This window comes from Urocampus carinirostris, chromosome 1 (genome assembly GCF_059441175.1).
Source record: "Urocampus carinirostris isolate Australia breed hairy pipefish chromosome 1, RoL_Ucar_1.0, whole genome shotgun sequence".
Taxonomy (NCBI): domain Eukaryota; kingdom Metazoa; phylum Chordata; class Actinopteri; order Syngnathiformes; family Syngnathidae; genus Urocampus; species Urocampus carinirostris.
Window position 1 is genome coordinate 52,382,517 of NC_142349.1, and position 13,226 is coordinate 52,395,742.

Here is a 13,226-nt window from a genome sequence, read left to right on the forward strand (position 1 = left end):
TTGTTTTTGCTTTGTGTGACCTGTAGTGCTTGCCGGAAGGCAGCAGGTCAAAGAGGTGGTGGCCGGGGTGAGAAAAGTCCTTGATGATGTTTTCTGCTCTGCTGAGATATCGAGAGCAGGCAATGTCCTCCAGACTGGGCAGAGAGCAGCCAACGATTCTCTGGGCTGTTTTGATGATCCTCTGGAGCTTTTTCCTGTCTGCTGCTGTGCACCCAGCATACCACACCGTGATGCAGTATGTTAGTATGCTCTCCACTGTGGCTTTGTAGAAGGACACCTGCAGCTGCTGTTTTAGGTTATTTTTCCTGAGCAATCTCAGGAAGTGCAGTCGCTGCTGGGCCTTCCCTCCCACCGCTCTGGTGTTTGCAGACCAGGAGAGGTCGTCGGAGATGTGCACACCCAGAAATTTGAAAGAGTGGACTCTCTCTACACAGTCTCCTTTTATGGTGAGTGGTGCTGGATTCCTGCCATTCCTTCTGAAATCCAGAATCAGTTCTTTTGTTTTTGTGGTGTTCAATATGAGGTTGTTTTCCGAACACCACGTTGAAAGTGACTCCACCTCATCCCTGTATGCCGCCTCGTCCCCTTCAGAGATGAGGCCGATCAAGGTGGTATCGTCAGCGAACTTAATTATAGTGTTTGTGGGGTGGGTCGGTGAGCAGTCGGAGCTGTAGAGGGTGAAAAGCAGGGGGCTCAGTGCACAACCTTGGGGGGAGCCAGTGTTCAGTGTTAGGGTGGGAGAGACGTGGGTACCGAGTTTCACCGAATGTGGGCGGTTGGAGAGGAAGTCCATTATCCAGTGGCAGATGGAGGGAGAGAGTCCTAGGTGTGCAAGTTTCTCCACCAGGATCTCCGGGATAATGGTGTTGAAGGCTGAGCTGAAGTCCAGAAAGAGCATTCTGACGTAGCTCCCCCGGTGGTCCAGGTTTTTCAGCACGGTGTGAAGTGCTGTGTTTATGGCGTCGTCAGTGGAGCGGTTTGCCCTGTAGGCAAACTGGTGGGGGTCCAGTTTGAGTGGCAGGGAGTTTTTGATGTGCCGGTAACCTCTCGAAGCACTTCATGACCACAGGCGTAAGAGCTACAGGCCTGTAGTCGTTGAGGCTTTCCACTGCTGACTTTTTGGGGATGGGAATGATGCTGGAGGTTTTGAGGCAAGGTGGGACGGTCGCCTGTGACAGGGACCGGTTGAAGATGGTGGTGAAGACCCCAGCCAGCGGATCGGAACAGTCCCTGAGTACCCTCCATGGTACTCCATCCGGGCCAGTTGCCTTCCTGGGGTTTATAGTATTCAGCGCACACCTAACTTCGTGCTCCTGAAATGTGAGGGAGTTGCTGCTGGTTGTTGGTGGGTGTGATGTGGCTGTTTGTGGCCTTCCAGCTTCAAAGCGAGCGAAGAACTGATTAAGGTCCTCAGCTAGTGAAGCCTCAGCCAGGCCCCAGTTTTTCCCATTTTTATTGCACACTATTCACACACTTCATTTTATTTACCAAGGAAACACAAACAATTGTTAACAATTTAACAACTACTTTATTATTATATCAAAGTTATCAAAAGTAATGAAGTAAACAGCAAGGCATACATAGCCAATCTTCCACAGCCGAAAAACACAGTAACAGAAAAATACCAAAAATCATACGCTACTCCGTAGTATCCTCCTGGTGCTGCTGCTGCTGCTGCTGCTGCTGCTGCTGGGGAGCCTGCTGCTGCAGAAAAACACCACCATACTGCCACTGGCTGTACTGGTCAAAGTTGAGCTGGGGAAACCTGGTAGTACAGACGCTGAGGGGCCCGGTCTGGCCCACGATGAAGAAGGCCCTTGAATGTCAAGGCTGCTGTATTGTTGACTCTGTCCTCCCTCACGCATAATATCCGTGATGAGATCCTTCATGACAGAGTACTGCTCCTGGGGAGCAGTGCGGAGCGTGTCAGAAACAAAGCGGATGACTGAGCCTGAGACTTCTCCTCCAGCAGCTTCTCCAGCAGTGCTTGGTTGGCCCTCATGGTGGAACTTAGTTCCTGCATCCAGCCCTCCTCCTCCAGGCTCTCCTCATCCCTCCTCCTAGTCTTGCGCCGGCGACTACACGTGGTCGAGCCCTGCTCCACTGCTGCCAATTCCATCTCTTCCAGGATGTTGGACTGGCTTGCCATGGAGTCAGGAGTTTCCAGTGATGGCAGCGCATGGGAGCGGGCACGTGGCAGACTGATGAGGGTGTCTGGAGCCTCAGTGTTGACCGAACCTGAAACAAGTTAAACATTTGTTTAATATAATGGCATTTTGACATATTGCATTAAAACATGTTAAAACATTGCATACATTTAATCACCTCAACAATTTCTTAGAATATACCCTTTGAATATAGTTTTGAAATTTAGTTTTGGAATAAAGTTAAATGAACTTCAATAAACTGTATTATTGTGAAGTTTACTGAAGCGAACAAATATATTGAATTTCTTTACAAAAATAAACAACTTGAGCGGAATTTGTCAGAAATTCATACAATAAAATTACTATATTTAACTATTTTAGTGAAATTTCTAAACTTTTCAAATAAATGTAATAACATGTACTTACTTTTGTAGAAGGCAATGTTCTTCAGCACCCACTTGTCCCTATCCGTCAAATGCTTTTTTGCCTGGCCACTCGTCTTCTTGGATAGCTTTACGAACCAATCTTTGATGTTCTTCCACCAGTTCTGCAGATGCATGTACGGGACCCCGATCTACTGTGCTTTCATCTCCCACGCTGAATTTTTCTTATGGTAGTCCTCGGTGCTCCGGAGCCAAAGGTAATAGTTGCCCTGAAGCCACTCAACCAGACCCTGCTCTACCAGGTCGGGGAGACTCCAAGCTTGCTTGGGAGCACCGTCGGCCTTCTCTTGCCCTTGCCATTGCCATTGCCCTTGCCCTTCTTATTCTTGCGACCTGGCTCTTGCCCCTCCTCCTCCTCCTCCTCTTGACGTGGGGTGGGTCCCGGGAATTTAGGAGAACCAGGCTCTTCCGACACAAGATCCTCCACTCGCATGGCGCCCTCCCCAGTGTTGGCAGCGGGGGTGGTGGTGGGAGCAGTGGTGGCAGCAGATGTAACACCTGAAAAGCCAGAATAGTAAAAGTGTATTTTTGATAAACAATAATTGTTTGACGAAGATTTAAAATTTTGAAAAATTAGAACATAAATTATCCTCACTATCAAGAGATTTTTCCTCCTCTTCAACTAGACCGGCATCTCTTGGACTCGCAGCAGGACTGGCCACAAACTCGCCACGAGCACTCGGACATTCAGCAGCAGAATGGACGACAGCTTGCACCTCCACTGTGGTTCCTGCCTTGGGCTTCTTGGCACACTGCTTCTTCTTCTTGGTCGTGGACCTCGTCGTTGGCCTCTTCTTCGGTGCCATAGTTTGCTATCTTTATCTTTGCGGGATTTCGCGGTTATGATTTCTACAGCCCGGCTCGGCAGCTTTTATACACGTGGTCCACACGCGGAAATGACGCGCAAATGACACGATGAGGAAGCGGAACAGTCGCCGGCGTCTGTTTTGCGGGCATACCACCGATGAACAGCGGGTTGGCCAATTTTGCGCATTTTCCATCGCGGGCAACCACGGGCGAAAAAAAAAAAGTCGCAAAATTTTACCCACGATACAGACGCAAACGGCTGTGTGACCGGGCCCTTAGGTACCTAAAGCGAAAATGTCTGTTTTTAAACTCTATGAATTAGATACGCCTTTGACATCCCCTTCCAAAAGTAAAACAAAAAAGGATGAAAATAAGGAGATTCATAGACACATCATATTTTAGACTGGAGGCTAATATTCAAAAAATATTTTAACGTTGAACCGAATTGTGACTCCTTGGGAGGTCCATTTAACATTGTATTACTGATTGTTTTTTAAGGAAAGACAAAAATAGCTATTTATAAGTCAATCATTTTCTGTCATGAAAAAACATTTGTCAAAATATAGACATAAACAATTCGGTGCATAAATAAGTTTGCTGAAAGTTGCATAAGTAATACTGCCGTTTGTATACTGTATTATAAAGGTATATATACATTTAAAAGAAAAAGAAAAAAACGCCGTAGTGTCATGTACCTTACATTATACATGTTAATATCGTCATTACCGGATTTTCATATTCTTATTTTTTTCCTTTTTTTTTTTACGCTGTTTGGTCTAACCTTGCCCAGGACATGGCTCATTCCTCCGTCTCACTTTCTGGCAGATGGTCTCCGGTGAAGCTCATTAGTTGCAGTCTATAGGAACGCTGATGTCCCCAAACATTAGTTTTGTTGCTTGCAATGTGCCGGTAGCGAGGAGTTTTTTTTTTACCTTGGCGCAGTGCTGCTTCCTACAATAGAAGCTCAGAAGTGAATTCATCATTTTCATATCTGTTTTGAAAAGTATTCTACATTAGGCAAGAGCTGGATGTTTGGAGTGGAGAAAAAAAATAGAATACAGTCTAAATAGAGTATACTCATAAAAATTCACATACAAACATAAACAACTTTCATCAAAAAGGGGTTTGAATGTACTTTTCGGTTTTGAGTTGCTTCTCCACTAGCTGAGGAACCATAGCATTGCGATTGGGCATCCATGGGAAGGTCACATTAACAAACTCCATGTCCTTGGTTTGGAACACATTTTTGACTCCTGTGAAGATATGTATGTATTAAAACACAAACAAATTCAAATTAAAACAAAATAAAGATGTTTAGATATGCCCACAGTCCTCCATAAAATGTTTTGCCCTGTTCCCTGCCTGATACTTGACGCCGACTTTTTGTCTGGACTTGTTACCGCCCTTGCTCCCCCGTCCCGGCTATCGACCAGCTTTCCTGCCGTCCACGACTATCCTCGCTCGACACGGAAGTGCCACTTCCGTGTTACTGCCATCAGCTACTCGTGTCCGACGATCATCAGATCGTGGAAGCAAGCACTGCTCTCTTTCTCAATAAAACTGAGTAAAACGAACGCTATTGGGTCCTGTCTCTGTTTCTGGCCTGTGACACTTCTTTTGCTAAAAAATACCATCCCTCATATCGAGCATCCTTGCCACCAGTTCCTGTGTCCCCCACATGGGTCAATTCTCTTCCTAAATGTACCTGCATTAATCAATTAATTAATCCATTAATTAATATGTTTGTTTCTCAAATCGAGCTGACACATTGTCAAAAGGTTTAGAACTCTGCGGCGAAACTAAAAGCTGTCATTATTCCGATTAAAATTTGTCTTAACGTTCAGATGCCGTCATGCACGACTTACATTATTGGATTAAACTTTACAACACTGTCTGAAGTTTTAATGGCAAAACAATCACTGGTTCCCCTGACTTGATATTAAACCACGGCATATTTAGATTTAAGGTAATGGCGCTCATACCAGCAGAACGCAGTTTTTTGAAAACTTCTTATTTGATTGAATTGCCTTGTTTACTGCCAAACCAGTCTGCCGAGTTCCTCTTTTGCCCAGCACTGTCCTATTACTGTTTTGTGCCGTTTTGTAAGTACTCATTTTGGCAGCATCTATGTACATTTTCTTTCCTCTTTGTTTACAGACTACTATTTGTTACTTTTTGCCAACTAGTTTCTACAGATTATTCCATGAAACAAATGGAGACATTCTAATTTTCTGAGCTGAGTTTTATGCTTTTAGGTCTTTAACTCACACCCACACTTGACAGACAACAGCAACTTGCAGCAACGTGGCCCTTGTCCAAATTTCAGCAGTTCCTTATAGGGGCTGGGTGAACCTCAACAGGACTCTGCTACTACAACCAGTACAGTATCTGGAAAATGTTTAGGCTGACATTGTATAGTGCACCTGATTGTGGTATTTGACGAGTGTGAAGTCCAAATAAAGAAGTCTAGAGTATAATAACACTAACAGTAGCTCAGTTTTTTGGGTTGGCTGTTTCAAATTGTTAAACTTGTCAGTTATTTTATTTGACGGACTGATATTGTTACTTTATGTAATTCACTGCATATTTCAACGTCAAAAAGTCACGCCCATCTGCAAACACCCATCTGCCATGTACACCTCCTGAAATAGCCTAAAAGACCTTTTTTTTTTTACTATCTCTCGCAAAAGAGTCCTCATGTGTCAATTATGAAAAGTGAGATTTTCTCATTTTCAATTTCTGCACTTAATTTTGAAAACATACATATGGGGAATAATTGCAGACACTGGGATGTTGTAGGAATTCTTGAGAAAAATGCTTTAAAACGATTGTAATTGCCAATGACATGTTGTTCACAAATCACAAACTTTTATAATTTGTTGTCTTGGCTGCTAATAAAATGACGGCATTCATGTCAAAATCAACTTTTTCACATTATACTCTATTTTAAACAATGGTGGAAAACGTTACTTAGGGAAAATGGCCCTTATGCCAGAGCCAGATAGTCGCATACCTTTGTATTTCTTGTATTAATATAATTTCAAACCAGCCAATAAAACCATTTTTTTAATAGTTAAGATCAAATCCAAAAGCTTAGAAAGCCCCGGGGGACTATTCTTTTTTTTTTTTTTTTTGGTTTGAACAAATTTATTGACACTAATAACAGAAAACAATCATGACAATCTCAACAGCAATTAAGCACATTCACAATATTATATTTCAATATGACTTTTTTAACAGCAAGCACAATGTGAGGTTTGAACAACCCTTCTCTAAAATCTTAATAGCAATCAAGCATATTCACAATTTCATTATATAACATCTTTGTTAGTGTCAATAGATCCGTCCAGGCCAAAGTCGATTATTTTTGGTCTGTGCATTCATGTCACCCTGCAACTAATCTTTGTTGAAAGACATGATGAGAATAATAGGAAGTAGTTCCCATGGCCCGATTTCAGCTCGGACGTGGGGGCCTTTAAATCAAGGGTGTTGACAGTTTTCGCTACTGCCGTATGGTCAGGCATCATAGGAGTCTCATTCTATGAAATAAGCTTTAATGGCCCGCTGCTTGGAGTTGGCAATGGTCGAAAGCTGAGGGCGATAGAGATCCCAAGAAACCAGATTACACGAAAGCTGATTATCGATTTTGTTGGTATTTATTCGGGGTGCCTTTACAGGTAACCTAGCTAAAGTGACTAGCGGAAGCCTTAAACACAGTAAAGTAGGAAGGATTGTTTAATTGATTAAGATGTCAAGGCACAACTTCTTGTTGTGTGTCTTTGGCAAGTACAGCCTGGCAGCACCCATCCCTCTCCATGTTAGGGGTAGGCTATCATGAGGGGTCTTGCCTAAGGACCCTTACTGGCCTGTTGTTTGAACCCGGTCTCCCACGTGTGTGTCTAAGGACGTAACCACTGTAATGCCAGATGTTAAAAGTACACCTGTGCACATTTTCAGGAAGATTTAGATAGATGGATATAGATTTAGATTAGATTGAGATAGATTCCATTTCTCTTTTTTCTAATGAACTCAGTGTTTCTGATCAATAATCATTCCTCATAGACCTCCAGCCTTTTTTTAAATGACGTGTTTCTTAGGTTTTTGGTTTCTGCAATGTGTGACCAAATCAATAAATCCAGAAAATGTGAGTAATGTAATAGAAGGTCCTTTCTCCAAAAATGTGTGGAAAGATCGTGCAAAAGTTAAACAGCAAAATGTGCGAGCCATGCAGCCCGTCCAATTGTACATATGCCAATTCATTAAATCCAAGAGTAAAATAGAAATTACAGCAGCAGGAAAGCATAATGTAGGTTGACTGATGTTGCTCACATGGTTTCAAGAAATGCTTATAGACTTTGTTTAAATCCTCAGACCTGTGATATATTATAGGTTACTGCTTGTTCGGACTAGTAGCTGAGAAACGAACAGATGAACAAACAAATGGACAGATAACAAAAAGAACAAATTAATTCCCACAGTAGATGAAACGAATGTCCAGAAATTGAAGCCAAGTGATCGAGTGAATTTTTAAAATGTCACTTGCACGCAAATAGACCCACCTTTGTTGATTACTAATGGACATTTTGTATAAGCTGTTAAATAGCTCATAACAAAAAATGTTTGTAATTGTTGTGATTGATACGTTTCAGATTATAATTACCACCCCAAAACCTATGCAGAACATTTAAGAACATAAATAATAATGTTTATTTTAAAGTATTCATTTTTTTACCATACAAGACATTTTCAGACTTACCCAACACATCCAGATCTGGAACCGTAAAAAACCACTACAGTGGCTGCGAGCCCTGGCGCAGAAGTGACTCCATCCAAGTACGCCAAAACAACAGTTTTCTTGGGAAGACAAAGTTCTATTAAGAACAAGACGTTTTCGGATGGTTTGGTGAGCTGCCTGGTTGATATTTCCAAGTCTTTCTGTTGAAGCATGTATTGTTGGACCTGCAAGTATTCATCCTGAGTGAGATCAGCAAACACTCGGCTGCGCTCGTCATGTTTGCTCCTTAGAGGTTCCGGGCGCTGAGAGGAACATTTGGGTGCACGGGTTGAATGTATTCCAATCGAAATAATATTCCAAAGAAGTGATACGAGGACAAAAAGAAATAAAGCCCACTTGTGCGGTCCAATGGCGGCGATGGCTGGAGAATGAAAACCGAGCAGAGTCAAATGCTGAGAAGTTTGTGTGTGCCCCTCCCCTTTTCTTCAGTATCCTCCTGATCATTACGTGGGGTTCCGAACAGCCCACGAGGCAAAGGAAAAGGAGGACTTAAATGTGCACATATTGGTGTGCGGAATGCATGCGCCTTTTTTCCCACGGATCAGCACCTCCCTCTTTTTTAAATTACCATAGACTACTGGTTTTCTACTAGTTTATTTCAGGATCCACTGTGTCACCCTGATGAAAGCTGTGGCCCAAATCAAGACAACATTTTCACTTCTCAAATAGACACAATTAAGTATAGTGCAGTGTAAAGTAGAGATAGTAGAATATAGTCATCTTGAAAAAGAAAAATGACCAGCAAAACCCAAATGACGACACAATACCATATATATTCCCATAAAGGTCTGCATTACATTCAAGCAACCCCTTAAAACTGATTTAAAATTTCCACAAACTAAAATAAATTCAAAAAATTAATAAACTGTGCACCTAAACATCGACAACTACTGTATATGATTATATAGTTAATGCAGAATAACATACTGGTGAAAAGCTAAAAATACAATATTTCTAAACCCTTTACTGTACCTTTTAGCAGCGCTTCAATGGCAGATACTCATACACCACTTTTGTCATTCACAATAATTTCCTTCTTCGACTCGATCTTAGTTGTCTTTTCTTTCCACTTTTCCTTCCCCTAATCACGACCCTTCTTAGAACATATTAATATGGTCAGAAAAGGGAAATAAAACCAACAGAATCCCAATAAAATGAGATGTGGTCCTTATCAAACACGCCAATTGACTGAACAGAAAAAAAGATATTTGACAGGGCATTATCCTCATCTACTGTTAAGGAATGTAATTAACCCTCCATTTCCTTCTTCTTAGCAGGTTTCTCCAAGGAAAAGGCCCGCAACCCACTGAAGAGGGGTCCATGACCCACTTTTATGTCCCAACCCACCAGTGGAGAAACACTGCTGACATCAAATACATACCTAAGAAAATGCACTTATATTTTTTTTACATTTCTCTTAACCTATCTGCAAATTATCTGTAGCTGACATTCTTGGTACAGTAAATAAAAACATACATCTATGCCGTAAAGCCCCATCAAAGTCACCATGAGCTTGTGTTATAATTCCCTTTTGCATCATATTCATTTGAATTGCCGTATAGGACACCGCTAGACCAGTGGTTCTCAAATAGTGGGACGGGCTCCCCATGGGGCCCTGTCAAGGGGGGTGCGGACATGTTGACTTTCGGGAACTTTTTCTTAACAAGAATGCAAAGACAGGCAAAGATAGCAAAAGAGACAAAAAAATGTCTCCTCTCGAAAGTTAAGACGAGTTCGACCTAGGAGTTTGTCGTGTAAGTTTGTCGAAGAGTATGTAGCGATTAACTACGACCCTGGACAACGACCGGCATTATTTTTCTTTTGGAATATGATTAACTTTCTATTTTATTTATTGAATCGTTTGTTTTACAAATGGTAAGTTATGTGGTGTTCTTCAAAAGATTATGTGACACCATCACAGGATTAAAAAAAGGCGGGGGAAAAAATACCTCACTGAAATAATTGATTAATTACTTTTTAATTTAGTGTAAAGCTCAACCAAAGTGCTTCTGTGAATGACAACAGGGAAACAGTGTTTTCTCACACTCTCTTAAATGTTTGCTCATTTCTGGCAGTATAAACAGTTTGGTCTTTTCTTACAGCCCGAGTAACAACTTGCGAGGTGTCAGCATAGGGCAAATATTATTAATATAGGAAAGATAGAAAAAAAATATGTTCTAGTAATATTCTCAACATGTAAATGGAACGACAGATTAAGGTCAAACTTGACACCCAATTTTTTGAGTCACTCTGGGTGTTCATGGCATTTAGATGGACCTTCAGTTTTTTGGGGGTTGAGGCACGAGAAGTTAAATGGCATCCATCTTTTTATCTCACTGAAGCAGACCTGCAAATTTCCACCATTTAGTGGGGCAGAGTCCGCTATTGGAAGACACAGTTCAGTGTCATGTGCATAGCAATGGAAACGGAAATTACACTTGCGAATAGTATCGCCAAATGGAAGCATAAAAATGCTGAAAAGAAAGGGACCAAGAACTGAGCCCAACTGAACACCAAAGGTGCAATTTGTTTTTGTAGTTTTACTTCGTTTTTCTTCTTTTGAAATCAGGTACCCAAAAAATCAGCAAGATTATCATTAGTCTTATGTGCGTTGAGTGTAAAATATCTTACACAGGCTGGCTAGATATCCCCTTATGGCCTAGAATCACATGGTGATGTGTTGCAAAGGTTGCTCAATTGACCATCAGTCAAAGCAACTCTTTAAATTGCCATCAAACGTGTTAGTCTTTCTGCAGCAGCGCCGGTTCCCTCTCTTGAAGGGTTAATGTTGTAAAACATTCTCTCTAGCGCGTTTGTTCCGTCACTGAGTAAAAAAAAGAGAGGCGCGTGTTTTACTTAAAGGAAATTGGCAGTATTTCGGCAAATTGTCTTTCTACAGAGCATATCCTAAAACATTCATCCTCACGACACATAAGGTCCAGCATGGTAAAAAGTGGTCAGTGAAAATGCCAGCGTTATGCCTCAACAAAAAAAAGTGTATGGTCAATTTTGCAAATGAGCCATCTATAAGAACACAGTCCACAGCGTTTCAATAATTTGACGCTTAAAGATCTTGATTTCCTGAGGATTGCAATCTGATACCCAAGAGTGTTCCGGGGACTTAAGTTCAGAATGTGATTGTCTCAAAATCTTCTGGTGAATAGGGAGCGGAACTGTGGCTCCTGCAGAGCTGGAGCAATGTTAGAAAGGAGCCAAGTTGTACTTCCTCCCTAAAGGGAGCATAACTTTTCAGAGTTTAGTCTTTCTTTTTAAAGAAAAGTTATTTCTCAACTAGGAACACCCAAAAAAAGCAAAAAAGAGTTGGAATAATGGATTGTCCCACAGCAGTGTAACCTGTCTTCCACTAAAAAAAATATATATATATATATATATATATATATATATATATATATATATATATATATACATACATATATATATGAGTTGTCTGTCCCCGTGTGCCCTACGATTGGCTGGCAACCAGTTCAGGGTGTCCCTTGCCCACTGCCCGGATATGGCTGAGATGGGCTCCAGCCCCTGAATAAACTTTACTTGTACCACTAGGAGGCACTAAATGTGACACACTGTCCTTTAAACAATAAACAAAAATACACACAGTCGTATGCTATATAACTGCAAATATGTAAGATACTTTTTTTTAATCATAAAGCGGTCTTGAGCCACTGTCTGTCGGACCAAAGTGTTAATACAAGTTTGTTGCTGGATCAAGATGACATGTGGTTCAGAGTTGTCATTTACTCGATGACAGTAGTAGATAGATAGATAGATAGATAGATAGATAGATAGATAGATAGATAGATAGATAGATAGATAGATAGATAGATAGATAGATAGATAGATAGATAGATAGATAGATGGATAGATGGATAGATAGATAGATAGATAGATAGATAGATAGATAGATAGATAGATAGATAGATAGATAGATAGATAGATAGATAGATAGATAGATCGATCGATCGATAGATAGATAGATAGATAGATAGATACTTTGTTTATCCCCGAAGGGAAATTCACATTTCCAGCAGCATCCCTGAGCTGAGAACAATCGAGAACAATCGAAAATAACACGGGAGCTGCTGGAGTGGCTGCCATTCGTGACGGCGCCGGAAGAAAAGATTCAATTTGAATCATGTACAAACAAACAAACAAACAAAATATTCATGTTTCAATAAGTGGAGTGTTAATAAAATGGGGGGAAAATAATTTCTGATACTGATATAACCAGGTAAAACTAATTTTAAGTTACCTGTCCAAATGAATGTTGTGCCATCTCACCTTTCCCACTCTCTCTCCTCTCACCTTTCCCACTCTCTCTCCTGCAGTTGACTTGCTGCTGCTCGCTCCTGAAACTAATACTTACCTCTTTGTGTATTGTGCAGTCCCTTCTCAAGTTTCTTCATCTTCCTCGTGTTGAGGTTTTTGAGTTTTCGCTTGCCCTCGTGTAGGTTTTAAATCAGGGCATGGTGCAATAATAGTCTGTGGTTTGCAATAATCTGTGGTCCGTGCAGCCCCCTGAGACTCCCTCTCCCGGTCGTATATGAAATATCCCAAAAATAAAATCTCTTATTTTTAGTCTGGAGGATTACAGTTTTAATAGATTGTAAGCCAACTTGATTTATCATATCAAGACATATAATTTTTAGATATTAAGTAAACCACAAATATATTTGTGGATCTGAACAATAATTGTGTAAATATTTTGGGGACATGTCCCTCCCCATAAAAGCATAATCTATAGCTTACATTTTAAGTTGGCGGAAGTTCTTTCATTACAATTAACCACTGGGAAACGCTCCCTTCATTTTTGCATGGCCGCTAATGTAAAGTGTATTTGTATTCCATTTTAGTTACAGAAAGAACAGGTCTATTTCAATTCAAACACACCGCCTCGAACGCCTGGTACAAATTCTTACAAATGCCCCTTTCTCTCTCAAAATATTTTCTCCCTGGATCACCCTTTTTGACTTCAAAAGGGCTAATATCTCCAAAAGGCGAGTTTTTTTGGGTGTC

The 13,226-nt window shown here is 41.1% G+C and overlaps 2 protein-coding genes across 6 annotated transcripts in view; both read right to left on the reverse strand.

Moving 5' to 3' along the window:
• LOC148375120 (apoptosis regulator BAX-like) overlaps nucleotides 1–13,226 on the reverse strand; it is a 30,955-nt gene that overhangs the window by 11,603 nt on the left and 6,126 nt on the right. The window contains exons 1-4 of one of the 5 annotated variants that reach the window (XM_088344888.1): nucleotides 8,154–8,638; nucleotides 4,533–4,650; nucleotides 4,330–4,388; nucleotides 4,179–4,264 (exon numbers count right to left, since the gene is read on the reverse strand). The exons of 1 other annotated variant lie outside the window; for it this stretch is intronic. The gene's annotated coding sequence lies outside the window, so the exon portion shown is untranslated. Of the gene's footprint in view, nucleotides 1–4,178; nucleotides 4,422–4,532; nucleotides 4,651–8,153; nucleotides 8,639–13,226 lie in introns of those variants that run through there. 3 more of the 5 variants (XM_088344887.1, XM_088344890.1, XM_088344889.1) reach the window with 3 other exon arrangements.
• LOC148375121 (uncharacterized) lies at nucleotides 1,599–4,170 on the reverse strand. The gene is made up of 3 exons (XM_088344892.1): nucleotides 3,186–4,170; nucleotides 2,574–3,088; nucleotides 1,599–2,238 (listed from the first exon to the last, which is right to left on the reverse strand). The coding sequence occupies exons 2-3, from the start codon at nucleotides 2,704–2,706 to the stop codon at nucleotides 1,886–1,888; spliced, it is 486 nt and encodes a 161-aa protein (XP_088201018.1). The 5' UTR covers nucleotides 2,707–3,088; nucleotides 3,186–4,170; the 3' UTR covers nucleotides 1,599–1,885.